Source organism: Dendrobates tinctorius, unplaced genomic scaffold, assembly GCF_039654945.1.
Source record: "Dendrobates tinctorius isolate UK_male_01 unplaced genomic scaffold, ASM3965494v1 ptg000005l, whole genome shotgun sequence".
In the NCBI taxonomy this organism is placed as follows: Eukaryota; Metazoa; Chordata; class Amphibia; order Anura; family Dendrobatidae; genus Dendrobates; species Dendrobates tinctorius.
The window spans coordinates 29,649,248-29,673,878 of NW_027361673.1; the positions used below are offsets into that span (position 1 = coordinate 29,649,248).

Genomic DNA, 24,631 nt, shown 5'->3' on the forward strand with positions numbered 1-24,631 from the left:
AGCAGAACCATCTATAAGTAACATCATTTTACATCTAGAGGTGCAGTGATCATATTGACAACACAGATGTGTCACATAATTTTATACTATTGGGCAGTGAAGAAAAACTAATTACATTTTTACCACAAATTTTGTTTTAGCCCCAAATCTTACATTTTCACAAGGAGAAATTGGTAAAAATGGCACCAAAATTTGTCCCACAATTTCTGCTCAACATGGCAGTACACCACACACGGCGAAACTCAGGCGGGAAGGAGCGCTATTTGACTTGTGGAGAACAGATCATCATAGAATAGTTTGCAGACTCCATATACAGAGCCCTTAAGTGTCAGAAGAGCAGAATCCCCCCTCAAGTGACCTCATTTTAGCAATAACATTGGTAGTTTATCTACAGGTGTAGCGACGATTTTTACTCCATGGGTGTTTTCCAGAAACAAGCAGCAGTGGATGTTGATGAGTGAAAATTGCAATCTGCCATTGTAGTGCACAGTACATTGTAGTGACCTGTACTCTGGAGACATACACCCGTAAATTAAGTAGGCTCTCATTGCTACAGAACTGCCAAACGTGTGGACGCTAAATGTGCATAAGGCACACTGGGGCTCAGAAGGGTGGGTGGCATTTGGATGCGCAAAATTAGCTGGATTTCTTTTGGGGGGCCGAGGAGCCATAGCACTTCTCGAGAAACTTTTGTGGGCTCGCTAATTCATAATTCATAAGTAGGGTCTGGTTAAATCATTACTATGGTAAGGTCAAAGGTTTTCTTTTCAGGACAGGCTCTGACTTGATAGTGTGTAGGTAGGAATAAATGGATTAAATGAACATCAATGTTTCTTTACTAACCTTATTAATGCATTATTGGCTCTATTCTTCATTGCATTTCTGCCATTTTTTGGCATGAATACTTCTCAATTAGTGACTTTGATTTGCGACAAATTCAAAAATTATTTCCCCCGTAACTTGTCTTATGTGGTATCGTTAGTTTTCCTGATTTTTACGTCGTGTTGCTTTTCCAGCTATTTTAGACTGATTCATAAAATTTGACATCACAGGTTTACCATTTTTCTTAATTACTAACATGCTTACATATACTGTTCAATGGGTGAAATAAGTATTGAACACGTCACCAATTTTCAGAGAGTCCAGTATTTCAGCTGATGTTATTTGTGGGTTTTTCTTTACATCCCAAACAATTTTTCTGGCATAGGTCAACAGGTGAGGATGTTCCCTTTAGTAGCCTTTCAAACCCATTTGTGTCAACTTCTGTGCATGTTATCAGGCTGAAATCATCAGGGTATGTAAACTTTTGATCAGAGTCATTGGGATGTTTTGGGTTGTCATTATGATTTAAAAAGCGAAAACACAGTAGTTTGACAATAAATGGCTTCACCCAACCACTAACCATGAGTGGAGAAAAAGTTTTGGTGTTATCATTCATATTCTCTGAAAAAAGGCCAAGAAAGCAAAAATTCTGCCGGGGTATGTAAACTTTTGATCACAACTGTATTTTTCTAAAGGTGCTATTGACATGAAATTCTCACCAGATGTCCATAACAACCCATCCAATACACACAGGCAAAGAAATCAAACCGTAGATGTCCATAAAATATTTACTTAGAAAATTGTTGACATGGTCAACATTTATTTCACTGCTATATATAATCTACATATACAGTCATGGCCGAAATTGTTACCCAAAATGAAGTATTTAATCCAGAAAATTGTTGACATTTTTTTGTTATACACATGATCATTATATTTGTATTGGAACAACACACAAAATAGAGAAAAAAAGCAAATTTGATATAATTTCAGATAAAACACCAAAAATTTTTCAAACAAAAAGTTGTTGGCATCCTCAACTTAATATTTGATTGCACAACCTTTGGAATAAATAACTGAAATCAATTGTTTTCTATAACCATCAAAAAGCTACTTGCATGTCTCAATTGGAATCAATTGGAATTTTGGGCCACTCTTCTTTTGAAAAGTGCTCTAGGTGTCTTCTCCCAAGAGGAATTGAATGTGATTTGGATCCGGACTCATAGCTGGCCACTTCAGAACTTTCGGGTATTTGTCTCCATCCATTTCTGGGTGCTCCTTGAAGCATGTTTGGGGTCATTGTCCTGCTGGAAGACCTAGGACACAAACCCAACTTTCTGACACTGGGCACTTCATTGCTACCAAAATCCTTTGGTTTCCTTCAGATTTCATGATGCCTTGCCTTTTTATGTTTGTGTCAGCAGTGTTTCCTCCTGGAATTCCTGCTATAGTGTTTCATTTCATTCAATGTTGACGGACAGTTTGCGCTGACACTGATGCACCCTCAATCTGCAGCCTTTTTTTTTTTTTTTTTTTTGGAACTTGATTGCGGTTGCTTATCCACCATTCGGCCTCTCCTGTGTTGCAACCTTTCAACAATTTTTCTCTGCCATCCACTTCCAGGGATAATGGCTACAGTGCCATAGGTTGTAAGCGTCTTGATTGTTGCGGAACATCAAGCTCTCTGGTGATGGACTTGTAACCTTGAGATTGTTGATATTGTTCTCAAGCAATCAGACAGTTCTCTTGTCCTCTTTATGTTCTCCATGCTTAGTGTGGCACACACAGACACACAACGCAAAGATTGAGTCAACGTCTCCCCTTTTTATATGGTTTTGATGTGTAATTTTCATATTGCCCACATCTCTTACTTGCTACAGGTGAGTTTGAACGATCATCACATGCTTGAAATAAAGTTGTTTTCCCACAATTTTGTAATGATGTCAATAATTATGCCAACCCATTTTTAAGGTTTTGTGTGAAATGATGTCCAAATTGTCTATTTTTTGTGTTATTTCCATACACACAAAGGAAATAAACATCTGTAATTGCAATAATTTTCTGGGAGAAATACTTCATTTTTTTGGAACAATTTCAAAGTTGCCAACACTTTCGGCCATGACTGTATCTTGTATTCCTCGACTCCCCGATGCTCAAAGCACAAACCTTGACATCATGCCTGACACAGTGCACGGTTCGTTACATTCAGCAACATGAGCACAAAGTGTGCTTTGAGTATCTGATGGTCATTAAGGAAGTGTCAGGTGTACTTGTAGGGTCAGGCCCCAGCCAATTTGATACTATAAGACACATCAACTTTTTATCTTGAACTTTTTTTTTTATTAGTAGCCCCATTTAGTCATCATCAATGGATACTAACTAACTTTTGTGTCAGCCATTAACATTTTTTTATTATGCGCTTGCCATCATTATTAGTGTTCTCATATAGATTTAGCTCTACATTCTGCATACACTATGTAATGATTAGATCTGAATGATTATAATCAGTGCTATTTCGTTTGTGGAGCTCAGTCTCCAACTTGGGTATTTCGTTTGTGGAGCTCAGTCTCCAACTTGGGGTTGCAAAGCATACTGCTCATTGTAGAGACTCTGCTTTGGGTAAAAGTAATCCTAAATAGGCGGCATTTGTCCTTCATATCCATATTCCCCAATAGGATCCATAGGCAAGAGTTGTCTTATTTGGAGAATTATTTTAAAATCTTTATTAATATAATGCTTGAAACCAAAGGGATACTTCAACAAGAGACATTTATATTATGTTCATAGTAAAAGTGACATCAGCCACCAAGGCCGCTAGCTTGGCTTTTCATTGATCTCATGTAAATGTATGTGGACCCCAGAACGCATTAGTCTCTCACTGCTGTTTATTTTACTCTTCATGTTCAGAGTTCAGAAATTCTGGCTATCTCCTCCACTTGAGCCCAGATTAATTGCAGCATAAAAGAAGAAAGTATCCCCTTTCTCCAGATCAGTGGTGGCCCCAACGGTCTTGAGCACAAGTCAGTCATGAATGTCTTTTGTTGGAATAACTGTAAAATGAAGTCATGAGTTTTTACACGTTTATTTTTTGAATAAGTGGTGTACACCACAATATAATCTCCACTATCGGACATAAACCTGTTTCGCAGGATTACACCTTTAGTTTAAATGATGTTTCTTTATTATTTAATCTATGCTTTTTTTATTTTAGTGAAATGCTAAAGTTGGTGAAGAAGTGTGATGTTATACCAGGACAATGGAACTAAAACAGCCCAAGCCGCAGTCTTATGTTCAAATAGTTATGAGAAGTCGAGAAACATTAGTCAATCTGACCAGAAATGTCAAGTGTTTGCTTGACAATTTACTCGACCATGGATATTTTTCCCCTGAAGATTCAGAAATCGTCCTACAGTTTTCTACAAGGGCGGACCAGGCAAGTTCTTTGACTCCTGTAAAAACTAAAGTTTTTTTTTTTTACTATACAGAGATGAGATCAGCATCCTGGATTTATAGCTTGGTGTTTAGCTTTTGTCTGAGTTATTATCTAAGTGGTAATTCTTCCTAAATTAGTTTTTCATGTAGGTGATGGGTTAGTCTATGACCTCATAAGTGGTTATTGGTTGGAATTCTCATAGTTCTTTTTGGGGGGAGGTTTGCTGCTATTTCACCTATTTGCCATCATATAACAGTTGTGATAAACCATGGATTTCACTCAATACTTTTTAGATACAATTCCCTGTTATACAGAACTCGTCACCTTGGAAAACGCCATTTACCTGTAGATATACGGTTAATCTGCAGGTATATAAAGACTTTATAGTGTGGTCACTACAGATTCACAACCATTTCTGGCTCACCATCCTGTTACACCCCCGTCATTTCTTCTTAATGTGAGTTTTTGGTGTACAGGGAGGTCACACCGGCAGTCAGTGATTGTTCTACCTGGTCAAGCGACATTACCAAGAATGACTGGTCAAGTCATTACATTGTCAGCAAGACGGAGGGTTTTAAGCAACAAGTGCCTCTTATATTGGAATTGTGCAGCCTTTGGTATTTCTCCTAGGACATGCACTGGATTGTATAGTGCATTGTCCGTCTGGTTTTGATTAATACAAATTATAATGGCCTTAAAAATCTGATGCATAGTCGAATGATTGATTTTCTGTAAGCTACTCCAATAGGTGTGGACCACATACTGTATATTACAGGAAATGGAATAAATCTAAAATGTGAAATATTTCTTTTCCTACAGGTTCGTCAGATCCTTGACCTGGTACAAAGTAAGGGGGAGGAAGCTGCTGAGTGTTTTATATATGTCCTTTATAAAGTGCCCGAAGCTTACTTTGATCTGACCCCTTGGTTAACAGAAATTCATTTTCAACCTTCAGAACAAATACAAGGTTTACATATTAGGAACAATGACCCTGGTAGGAATTTGTTCTTATGTATTCGAGCCAGTAATTGTGTACGGTGACTCGTGATTTATGACTTGCGTGACTTATTGTGACTTGCATTAAGTGAATGGATTTTCATTTTTTTTTTTTTAATATAATTAACCCCTTCACCCCCAAGGGTGGTTTGCACGTTCATGACCGGGCCAATTTTTACAATTCTGACCACTGTACCTTTATGAGGTCATAACTCTGGAACGCTTCTATGGATCCCGGTGATTCTGACATAGTTTTCTCGTGACATATTGTACTTCATGTTAGTGGTAAAATTTCATTCAAATAACTTGCGTTTAACTTGCGCAATTTTCCAACTTTGAATTTTTATGCCCTTAAATCACAGAGATACGGCACACAAAAACTTGATAACTAACATTTCCCACATGTTTACTTTACATCAGCACAATTTTGGAACCAAAATTTTTTTTTGTTAGGAACTTATAAGGGTTAAAAGTTGACCAGCGATTTCTCATTTTTACAACACCATTTTATTTTTAGGACCACATCACATTTGAAGCCACTTTGCGGGGTCTATATGATAGAAAATACCCAAAAGTGACACCATTCTAAAAACTGCACCCCTTAAGGTGCTCAAAACCACATTCAAGAAGTTTATTAACCCTTTAGGTGCGTCACAGGAATTTTTTTGAATATTTTAAAAAAAATGAACATCTAACTTTTTTTCACAAAAAAAATACTTCAGGTTCAATTTTTTTTATTTTACCAAGGGTAACAGGAGAAATTGGACTGCAAAAGTTATTGTGCAATTTGTCCTGAGTACACTGATACCTGATTTGTGGGGGGGAACGACTGTTTCGGCGCATGGCAGAGCTCAGAATGGAAGGAGCGCCGTTTGACTTTTTCAATGCAAAATTGGCTGGAATTCAGATCGGACGCCATGTCACGTTTGGAGAGTCCCTGATGTACCTAAACAGTGGAAACCCCCTACAAGTGACCCCATTTTGGAAACTAGACCCCCCAAGGAACTTATCTAGATATGTGGTGAGAACTTTGAACCCACAAGGGCTTTACAGAAGTTTATAACGTACAGCGGTACAATTAAAAAATCATTTTTTCCACAAAAATGATCTTTTCACCCTCAATTCTTATTTTTCCAAGGGTAACAGCACCCTAAAAGTTATTGTGCAATTTGTCCTGAGTACGCTGATACCCCACATGTGGGGGTAAACCACTATTTGGGCGCATGGCAGAGCTCGGAAGGGAAGCAGCGCCATTTGACGTTTTTGGCTGGAATTGAGATCGGACACCATGTCGCGATTGGAAAACCCCTGATGTACCTAAACAGTGGAAACCCCCCACAAATGACACCATTTTGGAAACTAGACCCCCCAAGGAACTTATCTAGATGTGTGGTGAGCACTTTGAACCCCCCAGTGCTTCACAGAAGTTTATAACGCCCGGGCGTGAAAATAAAAAATTCGTATTTTTTCCACAAACATGATCTTTTAGTCACCATTTTTTTTATTTTCCCAAGGGTAACAGGAGAAATTGGACCCAAAAGGTGTTGTCCAATTTGTCCTGAGTATGCTGATACCCCATATGTGGGAGAAAACTACTGTATGGGAACACGTCGGGGATCGGAAGGGAAGTAGTGACGTTTTGGAATGCAGACATTGATGGAATGGTCGGCGGGTGTCATGTTGCCTTTGGAGAGCCCCTAATGTACCTAAACAGTGGAAACTCCCCACAAATGACCCCATTTTGAAAACTAGACCCCCTAAGGAAGTTATCTAGATGTGAGGTGAGCACTTTGAACCCCCAAGGGCTTCACAGAAGTTTATAATGCCAGGGCATGAAAATAAAAAAAAATCATTTTTTCCACAAACATGATCAATTATTCCCCAATTTTTTTATTTTCCCAAGGGTAACAGGAGAAATTGGACCGCAAAAGTTGTTGTCCAATTTGTCCTGAGTACGCTGACACCCCATATGTGGGAGAAAACTACTGTATGGACACACGTCGGGGCTCGGAAGGGAAGCAGTGCCATTTTGGAATGCAGACTTTGATGGAATGGTCTGCGGGTGTCATGTGCGTTTGGAGAGCCCCTGATGTACCTAAACTATTGAAACTCCCCACAAGTGACCCCATTTTGGACACTAGACCCCCCCACGGAACTTATCTAGATGTGTGGTGAGCACTTTGAACCCCCAAGTGCTTCACAGAAGTTTATAACGCTCGGACGTGAAAATAAAAAAATCATTTTTTTCCACAAAAATATTTTTGCCCCCAATTTTTTATTTTCCTAAGGGTAACAGGAGAAATTGAACCCCAAAAATTGTTTTGCAATTTGTCCTGAGTAGGCTGATACCCTACATGTGGGGGTAAAACACTGTTTGGGTGCATGGCAGAGCTTGGAAGGGAAGGAGCACCATATGACTTTTTCAACTCAGAATTGGCTGGAATTGAGATCAGACGCAATGTTGCATTTGGAGAGCCCCTGATGTGCCCAAACAGTGGAAACCCCCAATTCTAACTCCAACCCGAACCCCAACACACCCCTAACCCTAATCTCAGCCCTAATCCAAGCCCTAGCCCTAACCCTAGCCCTAGCCCTAATGGAAAAATGGAAATAAATACATTTTTTTAATTTTATTATTTTTCCCTAACTAAGGGGGTGATAACGGGGGTTTGATTTACTATTTATGGCGGTTTTTATTTTTGGCAGCTGTCGCACGCTAAAAGACGCTTTTTATTGTAAAAATAGTTTTTGCATCACCACATATTGAGAGCTATAATTTTTCCGTATTTTGACCCATTGAGTCATGTTAGGTCTTATTTTTTGCGGGACGAGTTGACGTTTTTATTGGTACCATTTTCGGGCACGTGACATTTTTTGATCGCTTTTTATTCCGATTTTTGGGACGCAGAATGAACAAAAACCAGCGTTTCATGAATTTCTTTTGGGGAAGTGCGTTTACACCGTTCCGCGTGCGGTAAAATTGATAAAGCGGTTTTATTCTTCAGGTCAGTACGGTTACAGCGATACCTCATTTAGGTCGTTTTTTTTATGTTTTGGCGCTTTTATGCAATGAAAACTATTTTATATAAAAAATAATTATTTTTGCATCGCTTTATTCTGCGAGCTATAACTTTTTTATTTTTTCGCTGATGATGCTGTGTGGCAGCTCGTTTATTGCGGGACAAGATGACGTTTTCAGCGGTACCATGGATATTTATATGCGTCTTTTTGATCGCGCGTTATTACACTTTTTGTTTGGCGGTATGATAATAAATCATTATTTTTTGCTTCGTTTTTTATTTTTATTTTTTAAGGGGTTCGCTAAATGGGTTAACTAATGGGACAGTTTTATAGGGCGGGTCGTTACGGACGCGGCGATACCTAATATGTGTACTTTTATTTTGTTTTTTTTTTATTTTCAAAAAATGAATTTATTGGGGAATATTTTTTTTTTTTTTTTTACTAATTTATTTGGCGATTTTTTTTTATTTTTTTTTTTATTATTTTTACACTTTTTTTTATTTTTTTTTTTACTTTATTACATAGTCCCAGGTGGGACATCACTGTCCTGTGACAGATCGCTGATCTGTCACATCACAGATCACTGTGACATCAGCAATCTGTCACAGGCAGTGCACAAGGCTTCCTCATGCCTGCGCTTTGCAGGCACTGAGGAAGCCAGCTTCCTCCAGGCCCCCCGAAGGCCCCCGTCGCCATCTTGAATCCGGGGGCCTGGAGGAAAGGAGTCCCCCGCAGCAGCGCTGCACATTGCGCTGCCGTGGGGGGCTCAGGGAAGCACGGAGGGAGCCCCCTCCCTGCCGATGCTTCCCTTTAACGCCCGGTACACCGCGATCATGTTTGATCGCGGTGTGCAAGGGGTTAACGTGTCGGGGGCGGTCCGTGACCGCCCCTGACACATTGTGCCGAGTGTCAGCTGTGATAATCAGCTGACACCCGGCCTCGATCAGCGGCGCTCGCCACGCGGGCGCCGCTGATCGCGCTAGACGTACTATCCCGTCCATGGGCATAGGGGCCCGGGTCCCATGGACGGGATAGTACGTCTGATGTCAGGAAAGAAAAGCAAAAGTATATCAACTGAGAGCTTGCATGTTACATGTAGTGGAAACTAAATATATAGATGGCACATAAAGGGTATGTGCACATAACATATTTTTCAGGCTGTCTCCGTTCCAAAACCTGAAAAAGCATTTCAATGTAAAAACAACTTGCCATTATTATGTTTAGTGTTTTGTTCGTGTTTTAACGGCTTCAGGTTTCCAAAGTCGCCAAGCCGTTTAGAAGGTGACTTGACCATTCTTCAGCCATTTTCTTCTCTGAAGATGCTCAATGCCAGGCCTGTACAACATACAGCTTGTGAGACGCTTGCACTCTGCCAAAAGGGTTTCCTGCAATACAAGGAGCTGTCTGTTTTTCAAATGTTAGAACAAACAAGAAATTAGGCATAACAACTCAAATAAGCTTAAAGGAGTGTGTGTATATAATAACATGTACGTCCTAAAACGTTGAATGTCAGACCATTCGGTTGAGAAGAATGGATATGGGACAAAAGGTTATGATGTAAAAAACCTTTATTAAACATTGGGTGGCAATAATTAGCACTGTGTGCAACAGAGTGCCCTCACCAGTACAAAGATTCAATATAAAACGTATTAAAAACAGGATTTGTATATGGGTATAGAAATTCAAAAGGAGACCACAGAAAAAGGTGGTAAAATCACTTGGAATTAATATTTATCTTCTCTTATCTTCCAGTTACTTTATATAGCAAGAAGCTCAAACAAGAGTTGTGTAGTGATTCCAAATTTGTGAAGTCCTACTCTCTAGAAGAGGAGTTGATGCTTCAAGAAACTTATGTTAATGGAGTTATGGAATTAACTAGTGACAGAAATGAAAATATGGGACAATTGAAAGATTTGAGTTCTTTGTTTGATGACACTGGGGTTATCAATGAAGAAGGAGAAACTACGTTCATCTATGGTGATGCTGGCATGGGAAAGACTCTTCTGATCCAAAAACTACAAAATATGTGGGCAAAAGGAGAATGTTACTCTAAAGTTAAATTTTTGTTTAGATTTCGCTGTCGGACATTTGTCTTTTTTAATGCTGACACCGTGCTTTCTCTGAAGGACTTGCTGTTCAGATACAACTGTCATCCAGATCATGATGCAGACGAAGTCTTTCGATATATTTTAACATTTCCCGAGACTGTAATGTTCACTTTTGATGGCTTTGACGAAATGCATTCCAGTTTTGACCTAAACAACATTCCAGAAGTTTCCCTACCTACAGACACCGTACACCCTGCAGCATTATTCATGCATTTGCTGAGTGGAAAATTGTTGAAAGGATCAAGGAAAGTCTTAACAGCAAGAACAGGTTGTCAGGTGTCAGGAAAATTTGTTCGGAAGAGAATTATGCTTCGTGGCTTTAGGACGGATAACTTATTGGAGTATACTAATTTATTCTTCAAGGAGCCCAGTGTTCGGATGCGTGTTTTAAGTCATTTAAATGCCAACCACAATTTTAGTAGTTTGTGTTCCATTCCCCTGTTCTGCTGGATAATCTTTAAGTCTTATGAACACTTTCACTTTATAAATGAGAGTCCTGAGTTTTCCACCAGGTCTGTAACACTTACGGATATATTCTTACTCATAGTTGAAGTTTACTTGAATTTATCTACCAAAGGAGCCAACAGAGGTCAGGCTGAAACTTACAAGAGGGGTAAGGAGACCTTGCTGTTAATAGGTAAACTTGCCTATCATGGAATGGACAACTCACGCTTTGTTTTTGATAATACCACCATCACCTCTTTAAAGATCCCAGAGCAAGATCTCAAGTTGGGTTTCCTCAGGACTGTGAAAAATTACAATGGAGGTGAGGAAAATAGCTCTTTCGAATTTTTCCATGTGACTCTTCAGTCATTCTTTACCGCCTTATTTCTTGTGATCGACAGTAGGACTAGTACCACAGAGCTTCTGAAATATTTTGGTCATTGTGCATATTCCCAACAAGAGGAGGTCTCGGGCAATCTGACTTTGTGTGTCTGTGCAAAGAAGCACAAGCAGGGAGATCCTTTTGCTAATAATGATCACTTACAATTCATCAACCTCTTTCTCTGCGGGTTACTTTCAAAACCGAAACAAGTTCTCCTAAGACATCTAGTGCCATCGTCAATCTTGAAAGTAAAGCGAAAAGCTCTTAAGCAACAGCTTTTTAGAAGTGTCAAATTTCACTTAAAAAACCTGCCCCGCTCAAAGTTTATGGGATACAACCGTGTCCACGCATTGACTCACTTTATCTGGATGGCGCGATGCATATGTGAGACTCGGTGTGAGAAGGTGGGGAAACTGGTAGCCAAAGGAATATGTGCAGATTACATTAAGCTAAGCTTCTGTGGGGCCTCTTCTTCTGATTGTGGTGCCATCTCCTTTCTACTGAATCAGTACCAGAAACAAATGGCTTTGGAATTGGACAATAACAATATAAATGATTATGGAGTGAAAGAGCTTATACCGTGCTTCAGAAAACTCGCTGTGGTTCGGTAAGAAGTCTCATGTTTTTATTCTTTAAATTTTGGAGTAGATATTTTCATAAGTTCTATTTAAACCACAATTGGCCGTACAGTTGTTATTATAGGGTGGGATATTTTTAGTATTTTGGCATTTAGGTTTTTTCATAACACAAGTGAAGCCAGGTGTTTCCAAATGTATGGGTTTATTTTTGCATTGAATGACTTTATCTGAAGAAAAGGCAAATCACTTCCTCTTTAAAAAATATATAGCTCTATCACTTTTTGGTAAATATTCTTTGTCTTCAAACATCTATTAAAGAGGAGACGCTAGTTGTGTTCCTTACCGTAAAGTGTGTTAAATTATCTGTTTTGACGTACACACTCGTAATATCCTGATCATCCTAGAACTAATGGCCCCGTATATATTAGTATATTAGACAAGTGTCATCCAAAGCCACCGTTATCGGTGGGCTTGGCCAACAGTCTAATGTGTATGTGGGGGCCTTCCAATTCTCCGCCAAAGTAGATTGACAGCAGCTCTCTCATAGCCAAGTGCTCCTGTGTATGGAGGAGAGACAGCTGGTGGCCAAATAATGGATCAGCCAGCAGCTACCTTATTTTTCAGATTATAAGACGCACTTTTGTTCCCCCAAATTTCGGGGGAAAGTGGGGTGTGTGTCTGATAATCCGAATCTGTTTGCTGTAGAGGAGGGGGGCGGCTCTGGCATGGTGTCGGGGCTGGGGTGGGCTGGCTGCGGGCTGCAGAGACAGCGGGAGGTCCTGTGCTCCCGCTCATTAGGCTCATGTATTATTCACTGCACCCGCTGTCCATCACCTCGGTGCTGAAGCCGCGCCGAGTTGGTAGACAGGTATTTATTCTATATGGGGACAATAAGTGCATTTAGAATGACTGATGATTGGGATCAAGTGTTCCTAGGAACACTGATCATACAACTAATGAGAACAATGCTCATTGGTTAGGTGAAATATTTTTTTTAAGGCTGCTTAACCCCTTAACGACCTTGGGATTTCCTGTTTTTGCGTTTTTCTTTTTTGCTCCACTTATTTCCAGAGCCATAACATATTTTTATTTTTCTGTCAATATGGCCGTGTGAGGACTTGCTTTTTGCGGGACGAGTTGTACTTTTGAACGACACCATTGGTTTTACTATATAGTGTACTGGAAAACAGGAAAAAAGTTCCAGGTACAGTGAAATTACAATAAAAGTGCAATTCTACAAGTGTGTGTGTGTGTTTTACCATGTTCTCTAAATGCTAAAACTGATCTGCCATTATGATTCTCCAGGTCATAACCATTCATAGACACCAAACATGTATAGGGTTCATTTTTTGTTTAAGTGGTGAAAAGAAAATCCAAAGTTTGCATTTTATTGCAATGTAGTGAAAAAACATAATTCTGAAGTTTTTAATTTTTTTCTCATTACACCGTTTAGCGATCGGGTTAATTCTTTTATCATGTTGATAGATCTCGTGTTCCTGAGCGCGGCGATACCAAATATGTGTATATTTGATTTTTTTTTGCTTATTTTTAATGGGGCGAATGTTGGGTGATTTGAACTGTTTATATTTTTTTACTTTTTGTATACTTCAATAGTCTACATGGGAGACTAAAAGCTGCACTACTTCGATTGCCTCTGCTACACCTGGGCAATGATCAGATCGCCTGTGTGTAGCAGAAATGCTCACTTGCTATGAGTGCCGTCCAAGGGGATGGCGCTCATAGAAATCTGGCTATGTCAACCATAGTGGTCTGCTGAAGATCTCTGGTTGTCATGCCGAACCATCGGTGACCCACGATCATGTGATGCGGTCACCGATGCGTGGGATTAGTGACTCTCTTCTGGTAAGTGCAAGTTAAATGTCACTGTCAGAAATTGACAGTGGCATTTAATTAGTTAACAGCAGTGGGCTCAGCACCAGAGTCAGTGCCAGACGGGAAGTACGACATTAGTGTTCTATTATGCTCGGTCGGAAAGAGGTTAAAACTTTTTTTTTTTTTTACTTGTTTCAATAGTCCCCTTAGGAGACTTGAAGCTGCGATCTTCCGATCACTTGTGCTACACATAGCAGTGCTTCAGCAAAAATCATTATCTCCTATGAGCGGGCCAGTGTTCATAGAAGATCTACAATGACAAGCATGGGGGGTTTTCTGCAGACTCCCAGTTGTCATGCCAACCCATTGGCGCCCTGCGATCATATGACAGGGGCACTGACAGACGGGGTTTGTGTAAGCGCGAGTTAAATGCCACAGTCAGATTGACACCCGCGGCTGTTAGGGGCACATGACAGCTGATCAAATCAGAGAGAGAGAACAGAGAACAGAGTTTAGGGTTAAATTTGCGGCTGAGTGAAGTCTTTCGGGCATGCGCAGTGACAAATGCGGATCCGGCCGCACCAAAAAACGTTGCATGGTCCGTTCGGGCATGTCGGCCATAGTCAAGAAAAATGGAGGATCCGTTTTTTTTGCAAAACAGCGGATTTTGACTGATGGACATAAACGGATCTGTGAAACAGGCCTTAGTTACTTGTTTCACGCTGGTAACTCTTCCCAACAACGTCCTCCCCATAGCCTGAAAGAGGTCATTTACATATAAAAAACGTGGATTTCTCTGGAATAATACATCAGATCGCAGCTATCAAGGTATCATTTTATTCAGCTTCCTATGACCTACATAACCATATAGACGGCTTAGCAGGGTTGATCCTATTGACAGATACCCTTTAAAAATCATTGTTGTCAGCATCACAATGTGCTTCACATAATGATTGTATTAACGATACGACCTGTCTAAACAGGTTAATAAAATGATTGGCTGTATTCAAACCAGTAGTCAGTTGGCGGCCATTTAACAGCTGCGGTTGGACAGTGTGAGTGCAGTCTTTTCTATTTTGTGTGACAGTTGTGAATGCCACAAATTTGGTTCTGACTTCTACAAATTGTTATATGAACAGAGCCGAATTCTAAGGTGGATATAAACATTAGCTGTATTGAAATGCACACTGCATGGAATACATTACTTTTATATTACAGTAGACATCAGTGGCTCGTAGGTACGTACATTTTTATTATTTTTTTTCAAAAGTAGTAAAACATAAAAAAGCCATGTAAACTGAGTACTTCCATAATTGTATTGACCCCCAGAATAAGGTTAACATGTCAGTTATATTAAATTGTGAAAGCTGCTAGAAAAAAAAAATCAGAATTAACAAATTATTTGTCTTTGTACCGCATTCTAAAAAGTGTAATCACAAGTGATCAAAAAGTACATATATGAGAAAACGTGGGGAAATTTCTACCCAAAGGAATATGTGCGTATTACTTTAAACTGTGTCAGTTCGGACAAAATTATTTTGCATCTACTGTGTTTCTGGTCCACGCTTCCTTAATTGACAATTATGGCAATACAAGAGTCAGAGAAGGAAGGAGATACAGTGGCTGGCGAAAGTATTCACCTCCTTGGCTTTTTACCTATTTTGTTACAATGTAACCTGTGTTAAAATATTTTCATAATCCAATATCAATGATGCATCAGCACTAAATAGTACAAGTTGGTGAAGTGAGAGAAATATAGACAAATTAAATTTATAGTATCAAATAACAAAAAATTGGCATGTGCATGTGTACTCCCCTCTTGTGTGATGAAGCTCCTAAAAATTTCTGGTGCAAGCTATTACCTTCTTAAATCTCATGCTTAGTGAGAGGAAGTCTACCTGTGGGCAATCTAAGTGTCGCATGGTCTGTGAGTATATACTGTATTTTTCGGACTATAAGACGCACTTTTTTCCCCCAAAATTTGAGGGAAAAATGGGGGTGCTTCTTATAGTCGGAATATACTTACCAGTAGTGTGGTGGCAGCAGGAGTCGGGCGATTCTGTGGTGGTCCAATGCTGCAGGGTGATGATCTCCCATCCCAGTCTTGTGCGGCAGTATTCAGTGTTGCTTGGTCGTGCGGGGGCTCCGCCGACCTTTTGTGAAAGCCTGGAGCCCCCACACTTCCATTACTGCGTTGCGGTGACCTTCAGGAAAATGGCCACTGGAGGCGGCACATGTGCAGAGTGAGATTTTGGCAACAAGATCTCGTCCCGAGATCTCAATCTGCACATGTGCTGCCTCCTGCAGCCATTTTCCCAGAGGCCACCGCATTGCAGCAATGGATGTGGGGGGTGGGGATCCGGGCTTTCACAAGATGTTAACAGAGCCTCCGCACCACCGCTGAACTTGCCGCGCTGGCCTGGGATGGGATTTCCCAGAGGCCACTGCATTGCAGCAATGGATGTGTAGGGGCTCTGGACTTTCACAAAATGTCGGCGGAGCCCCTGTACCAGTGAGCACCACCGGTCCTGATGCATTCATTTTTTTCCCTATTTTCCTTTTGAAAATTTGGGTGCATCTTATGGTCCGGTGCGTCTTATAGTTCGAGAAATAAGGTACACACCTTTTCTGAAAGGCCACAGAGGTTGCAACACCATTAAGCAAGAGGCACCACTACCCAAACAACACCATGAAAACCAAGGAGATCTCCAAACAAGTAAGAGACAAAGTTGTTGAGAAGTCAAGTAAGGGTTGGGTTATAAAATATAAATATCCCAATCTCTGAGGATTCGCCAGATCACCATCAAATCCATTATAAAGAAAATGGTGCTACAGCAAACCTGCCAAGAGAGGACCACCCACCAAAACTCTCAGCCATGAGGGCATTAATCAGAGAGGCCCTCATTGGAAGGAGCTGCAGAATTCCTAAACAGAGACTGGAGTATCTGTCCATATGACCTCAATAAGCTGTACACTCCATAGAGGAGGCCTTTATGAAGAGTGAGCAGAAAAAAGCCTTTACTTACTCACAAAAATGTAAGGCTCGTTTTGAGTTTGCCAAAAGACATTTGGGAAACTCCCCAAGTGTATGTATGGAGGAAGTTGCTGTGGTCAGATGAGACCAAAATTGAACTTTTTGGCCACAAAGGTAAACGGTACGACTGGCGCCAAACCAACATAGCTCATCACCCCAAGAACACCATCCACACAGTGAAACGTGGTGGCAACATCATGCTGTGGGAATGTTTTTCGGCTGCAGGGAAAATGGTCCTAGTCGAGGGGAAGATGTATGGTACGAAATACAGGGATATTCTTGAGTAAAACCTGTTAGTGATTTGAGACTGGGACGGAGGGTCACCTTCCAACAACACAATGACCCAAACATATTGCTAAAGCAACAATCAAGTGGTTTAAGAGTGGCCTAGTCAAAGCCCAGACCTTAATGCAATTGTGAATCTGTGGTCAGACTTGAAGATTGCTGTTTACCAGAGGAAACCATCTAACTTGAATGGGCAAAAATTATAATGGCAAGATGGGGAAAGCTCATAGAGACTTATCCAAAGTGACTTGCAGATGTAATTGCTGCAAAAGGAGGCTCTAGAAAGAACTGGCTTAGGGGGTGAATATATATGCACACTGAAATTTTCAGTTATTTTATCCTATTTGTTGTTTGCTTCACAAGAAAAAGAAAAGCAATCGTTCCCAGTTGCAGGCATGTTCTTTATATGAACTGATGCAAACGCTCAAAAAAACAAAAAAAACAAGTGAAATTCTGGGTTAACATGAAAAATGCTAAGGGGGTGAATTCCTTCACAAGCCACTGTAGATGGAAAACGTGTAGGCTGGGTGGTACAATGAACTGTTTGGTTATGTTAAGGGTACACTGAGAGACTCCCTTTAATCTAAGCTACTTTGGACAATAATAGAAATGATTATGGAGTGGTAGATCTTCTACCATGCTTTAGAAAACTGTGAGTTCACTTAAAAGAAAAATGTAAAACTTCTGGTTCTCAGAACATGACGATGCAAAACCAAATTACGGGTTATATTGTGCAAAATGTTTGTAATAAAATAAAACCTTAAAAAAACTATATGAATGTGATATATTGCTTATTCTGAGCCACAGAATAAAGTTAACACTTCATTTGTGCAGCAACGGCGCAAAATTCAAAATGTAATGTAATCAGTTAGTTAATAATAATTTAATAAACTCAAATGTCATGTTCTTAAGGGGTTAAAACATGTTCTGGGTTAATTTGGTTGCACAACTTCAATATTTTATCTATTTAACTTGGATTACAGATTAAGTGTGAATCAGATCACAGATGAAGGTGTCAAAGTTTTGGCTGAAGAGTTAACCAAACATAAGGTCATCAAGTTTCTTGGGCAAGTAACATTTTAATATTTTATCTTGGGGTGCATGTGCAGACCCCTGTACATTGATGAAGGTTTGTAACCAATAAATTATATATGCATGTCTGTTTCTGTATGAATTTAATTCACATTAACTGTGAAACCGCACATTGACTGACACTCCACCTAATGGCTGCGTGATTATGAAACCTCTCATTGTGGTATCATCCTAAGACCGGTTGAATCAAATTTATGTTCGGTTATACGTTGACTGGTGAAGTGAATAACATTGATTATCTTGTTACAATGACACCTGGCATGGGGTCTGATATACAAGGCAACAGGCAAACATTAAGGGGGTGATTCATTAAGGGTACCGTTACACTTAGCGATGCACCAGCGATCCGGACAACAATATGGATCGCTGGTGCATCGCTAAGTGGTCGCTAGTGAGCTGCCACACAGGCAGATCTCACCAGCGACATCGCTGGGGTCGGGGGTCGCTACTTACCTGTCAGACGCGGCGATCCTGACGTCCTCCCGCCCGCGTCCATGCGTCGCTTGTCGGCGCCACAGGAAGCCCAGCAGGAAGCGCCCGACGAGAAACGGCCCAGGACGTTCTCTCGCGATCAGCGATGGACAGCGGGGGAGCCGGTCGGAGGCAAGTATCACATGTAGCGATATTGCTAGCAATATCGCTGCTACGTCGCAAAACCAGTGACGTTACAGCGATATTGCTAGCGATATCGCTATGTGTAACAGGCCCTTAAGAGTGAGGGATGCAATTTGGTCTCTTTGCTAATAATAGAACCCAAAAAGTCTTTGCAGAACACAAAGTTCCCTGTATGCCTGCAGTTCATTTAAAAGGACTCTCACGTGGAATGAGAACTGAATCGGGAGATGCTTCAAGCTTATGGTGAGAACATGACCATGGCTTTGTAGATCTCCTCACCACCAGGAAGAACTCAAACTAAAGTGTAAAGTTTTTTCATTCTCTTCACAACCAAGATCACGTGGTATCATGTTTGGACCATAGGTCCAGTAAACGTTTTTCCTCTCTGCCCCATCAGAATGTTGAAGAAGTTGGTGGAATAAATTATTAGCCCTTGTTCAGATCATTATTGGAGACTCCATTCGAACCCCTTCAGCAAGTACGGTAGTTAAATCTTCAAGGAAAAGATCTTATGTTAGTAGTGCTTACCTTTGCAAAAACCAAAAAGGATGACCTACAAATATTATCTTGTAGATAGCCATAATTTATCAATTCCATAAATAACTTGAACGCTTTTTACTTTTACTTCTGTGAATTTTCCGATCACGGTATTCTGCCCAAATTGAGACCAGCATCACAGATTGACAGTGGTATTTAACAGGCTAACAGCTGTTGGGTTATTAGAGGCAGGTGATGGTTGATAATCACAGCCATCATCTGCTGGAAAAGATGAAGGATGTGCTTGCAAGCCCACATCAAAGTCAGGCAGACTGCATGTGACGTACCATATACATCATATGTCGGTTATTGGTTAAAGGGTCATTATCCCATTTTCATGCATGGAAATTGTCACATAGTTCATGTTAAAACAAGCATTCTTGCATTGTATTGCTTAATACAATTTTGCAGCCATCCTTGATGTATTAATACTTTTTCTTTTGTTTTCATATCATTGCCTAGGAGACCTACCGCCCCGCTGATATATAGCGTTTAAGTACTGCATCGATTAGGAGTAAAAAGTGTACTTAATCATTCCTGGCCAGCTTCAAAATAGTGCATTCAAAGTAAATAAAAAAGAGCTTGTAAGCGCTGCGCATGTTCTGCTGTCTGGAAGGGTGGTTGGTCTCCAAGCTGACAAAAAGAAAAGTGTTAATATCTCAAAAAGGGTGAGAATTTTAAAAAGCAGTAAATTGCAAAATTGTTAATATTTACAAGTACAATACCCATCTATGAAGTTGGGGATAAATCTGTTAAGTTACTCTGATTGCTTGTGGCTCTGTTTATTCTATTTTTGCTAGAAGTTATCGTCTTGGATATCTTTAGGGCCATAGAATTCAACCATACTGTATGTACTGCCTTTAAATATGAAAAAAAGAAACATCAGTAACAAATTATATAATTAGTAATATTTAAAAACCTAAATATAGGCAATAAACATTTTTATTTTTCTGTAATTTGTAGTTTGTACAAAAATCTAATAACAGATCATGGAGCCAAGCATGTGGCAAAAATCATTCTAGAATGCCCCTTGTTAAAGTACTTAAAGTAAGTATGCCAAATATTTTAATTTATCTATTCTTTTGTCATGAACATGATTTTCTGAAAGGAAATCTGTCATCAGGTTATGTAATCTGAGAGCAGCAGGATATTGTATGTAACAATATCCATATAATATATTTAGATGTATCTCTAAAAGAACGTTTAGGTCTTCATAATGGTGGTGTTTTTCTCCAACTTATGTCTCGAGTAGTTTATGATATCATCTATCTGCTATTATTAATTACTAAGGCAAAAACTAGCAAATGTTAAAAAGATTGTCCACAACTTTAACATGGATGACCTATACTTAGCATACGGCATCAATGTCTGTGCCGGCAGCGGACGGAAGTGCTCAGTTACGGTGCTACTTAGTCTACTTATAGTGGCCGCGGCCGGGTACTGCACATCTACCTTCTATTCAAATCAGTAAAGGGGCGGATGTGGAGTACCTGGCCGCTTTTACGATGAGGAGGCGCAGCAGCTCCATGACTAAGCGCTTCCGGCTGCTGACACCGAGAACATCTGATCAGCGGGAGTGCCGGGTATTACAGCCTCACCCGTCAGATATTGACCTATCCTAAGCATGTTTAAAGTAGTGGACAACCTCTTTAAAGAGGGGCAGCACCCTGCCCTTAGCAGAGGCAGAGCTAGGACGTGGACAGATTCCCTGTGCCCTCAGCGGGCAGCATCACGTATTCTGCCATATTTCTGATATTCATTTATTTGAATAAACTGAAAATGAGAGATTGTGGAGGTTTATGGGCCGTTTGCCCAATTTTTTTCTCCCGCGGTAATCCAACTCTTCATTCCAGTCGGCCTATAAAGGCATGGATACTACATGTGCTTTTTTTGCCTAATGATACATTTTTAGGAGGCGCAATATTTAGAAAAATAAAATTTTAAACAAAATATCTTGCTATTTTTAAAGTACAGACTTTGATTAGATGATACTCTGTACTGGAATTTTCAGGATATTTACAGGTTGAATTTTCATCTGACGCAGAATTTTATTACTTGCATTTTGACCAGGTTGGGGTACAATCGGTTTTCTGCTGAAGGTGGAAGACGTATTGCACAAGCGTTACAAAGGAGCACCAGTGTTTGTGATGTGGGGTAATAAATACTTTCCGTGAATTTGAAAAAAAAAATAATTCCACAATTCTATAAAAAATATATTTGAAAAATGTGTATTTGTTGTGTTCTTCAAAACTTGTAAAGTAAGGCTTATCGGGGTGAAGATTGTTAGTCGGGTGATTTAGAGAATGACAGCTTGGCAATACGAACACTATAAAGTACATGGAAGCCAATTGACCTGTTCGTCTACATTTCCATGATGAGCTGCTGGTGAGTTTTTGATGTTGCAGATTCTCTGCACCTATTAAGTAAATTGGGTTCCTTGCGTTTTCTCATTGTTTTTGAGTGTTTGGTTTTTTTCTTTACATGCCGTTTTTGATGTTGCGTTTTTGTATCTTGTTGGTATGTCATGTTTTGAGTAAAGCTGCTTTCTTTCTGATATCTCATGGTATTTGACTTCAACAAAACTTTGATAGTCATGTGCGTATTTCTGCATCTAATGCAAGTCTGTTGGGAAAATCTGCACATAAAATTCAGCATACCCGCAAGAAGAATTGACATGTTGCAGTTTTGTTACACACACTGTGCAGGTCATTTTACGCTGAGTAAAGGAGAAGCACAATGGGCATGAGATTATTATAAAATTCCATTCACATCGCTGGAACTGTAAGATGCTGCTTTTTTAAAAATACCGAACTTCAAAAAAATCATGAGAACTTAACCTAACAAAACGCATAGAGCACTTTTGTGGAGGGGCGGGGGGAGAGGAATCCTTTCTATTTATTGCATCATCTGCCTTATTCGATCCCAAATGAAAGTCTTAAATCACACAATATGCTTGTACTTCACTGCTATAAAAATATTGATTTCTACTGTTGGAAATCTGTGAGCCTACAATTCTTTTACTTTTGATGGTCCTGTGTCAATAACCTTTTCTGATGTGCTTAATCTTGTAGCAAATAAACTCAGGCTAAGCTCATCTTTCCACTGAATGTATCACCTATCGAAATGTATGATCACTGGGAGAGTCTGATTGCTGAGACCCTCATGGATCTTAAGCATGGGCTTGCCAGAGTTCTCTGTGTAAATGCAGCATGTGCTTAACCACCACTCCATTCACTTTTTTGGGACTGAGACCATGACTAACACTTTCTAAGTCAAAAGCGTCTGTCAAGCCCCCCCCCTTCCCCAGGATGTCTTTGGTATGCCAACATGTCCTTACTTTAACAAGTTTGGAATTAATAAAGTTTTACTCATCTATGCTGGAGAACATTTTTATCTTTTGAATGAGCCGCCCTCTCAATCTCTCCTTCAGATGTGAGTAAAACAGTATTAAAATAATTGCCCTATCACATCATTCACACAGAAGACTTTGTGACTTACAGCTCGGGATCAGTTGGGGTCACCATTAAACATGGGTGAATCGATTTGCAGAACTCTGGTCTATTGGCCAAATCAGTAATTTGTGACAGATGGACGCGAGACCTGCCAAACCCCTTACCTCTTGGAATTGACAGCTCTTCTTAGCTGGGCTGGACCGATGTCTTGCGAGCAATGATGCTATTGTGCCAGGTCTGGCTTATCAAAAGAAGATCGGGAGGTAAGAAGATTCGCAGGTCTCCTGACCAGCAGTCACAGATTACTGACCTGGCTGATGTACCACAGTCCTGTGCATCTAATGTCCCATCTCTAATTCTCGACACTTGGACCTGCAGCAATAATACAGTCATCACCTAGCCAAAGGATAGACTATAATTATATATTTTATGGGAAAATACTTTACGTGTTACAGGAGCTGTAAAACTTACTGCATAGTGTATAGAATTGTAGCACAATATACTGCACTATTGGGAATATTGGGGTTATCCTCATACAAGCATTAGACTGTTGTTTGACTCTGTTGAAATTATCAGGATTTGCTGACCAACATCTAATATGTACGGTATGACATTATTCCTCTACACTACTTTTTTTGTGCATAAAATTCCTTAATTGGTAATCTTCTGACCTTCAAGAACGCATTGAATATATGTATTTGCAGGATGTGGGGAAATCGTATTGGTGATGAAGGGGCCCAGGCATTCGCAGAAGCTATAAGAAACCATCCCTGCCTGAAAGATCTAAGGTTTGTTTTCAGGTTCTAATAATAACTTCAACTGTAGGTGATGAGAATAAGTCATATTTATTCCTTCCACAGATTCCAAGTCGGCAAACTAGTTTTTAAAGGAGTGGTCCGAAGCGAAAGCTTAATTTAACCCTTAATGTCAATCTAATGTAATCTAATCACTTTTATAATACAGTTTAATTAAAAATTCACTGATGACGTCTGTATTTGGGGCCAGGCTGATCTCTGCTGTTCCTGTTGCTGCATTCTCTCCTTTTCAATGCGCAGTGACAGTGTTCTCTTTTTTTTTCGTCTCTTCACTTTTCATAAGAGCCAACTCGGGAGTGCACTGTCACTGCACATTCAGAGGAATATAGCACTATTGTAAGCATGTAGTTCATACTGTGCATGAGCCGGTATTGACAACTGATACATGCGCAGTAGAGCAGGGACTACCCCAGCCCCTGAAATGAAGCGTCAAGTGACATCCATTTCAAGGTGGATAAAGCAGCAGTAACAGCAGTCACTGACTCCTGATAATGACCTGTTTAAGTATCCCAGAATGCACTTGGGATTATCGAATGAAACGTAATCCAAATTAAAGTAAAAACAAAACTAGCAGATATAGTTGAGAGGAAATATTATTTAATTAAACTATATTAAAAAGTGATTAGATTATTACATTAAATAGACATTCAGGATCAATTTAAACTTTAGTTTCAGACCACCCTTTTAAGCAAGATGTGTCAAATCTTTACTTTTGTATATGAGATAAGCAATTCTTTCAACACATGTTGACAGAGATATTTCATTTATAAATTCCTATATCAAGGGACCTTATAGGGATTATTTTCTCTTCTCCATGACGCTAAGTACTTACTGACAGGTAGTTACTCTCTACTTGCCTGTTGTGCCCTGCGACACTCTTTCCTGGCTCAAGGCAGCGATTCTCTTGCCTCCTTTGACCTCACATCAACAGAGCAGCTCTTTCTCTTCTGGTTTGCTTAGTCGATGGAGTATCATTGCTGACGTCATGCAACGAGGAGCCAGCTGTCCACACCAGGACAGTCAGTGAGCTCCGTTGACAGAGCAGAGTGGAAGAGAAAGAGCTGCTCTTTTTACATCACTGGAAGCAGGAGAATCGCTGGTAGGAGTGACCACTCTGAGCTGGGAGAGATCATCATAGGGCAGAATCGGCAGGTGATCTAGTACCTATCTACTGGTAAGTTCTT

The 24,631-nt window shown here is 40.0% G+C and overlaps 1 protein-coding gene across 6 annotated transcripts in view; it reads left to right on the plus strand.

Moving 5' to 3' along the window:
* Positions 1-24,631, plus strand: part of NOD1 (nucleotide binding oligomerization domain containing 1) — a 68,617-nt gene that overhangs the window by 26,776 nt on the left and 17,210 nt on the right. For 2 of the 6 annotated variants that reach the window (XM_073569140.1, XM_073569136.1), the window contains exons 2-8: positions 4,034-4,255; positions 5,075-5,249; positions 10,025-11,813; positions 17,920-18,003; positions 20,144-20,227; positions 21,251-21,334; positions 23,337-23,420. In XM_073569140.1, coding sequence (XP_073425241.1) covers positions 4,079-4,255; positions 5,075-5,249; positions 10,025-11,813; positions 17,920-18,003; positions 20,144-20,227; positions 21,251-21,334; positions 23,337-23,420 — 2,477 coding nt within the window. In that variant the 5' untranslated portion in view covers positions 4,034-4,078. Of the gene's footprint in view, positions 1-4,033; positions 4,256-5,074; positions 5,250-10,024; positions 11,814-17,919; positions 18,004-20,143; positions 20,228-21,250; positions 21,335-21,439; positions 21,566-23,336; positions 23,421-24,631 lie in introns of those variants that run through there. The other 4 variants (XR_012230994.1, XM_073569144.1, XM_073569148.1 and 1 more) reach the window with 4 other exon arrangements.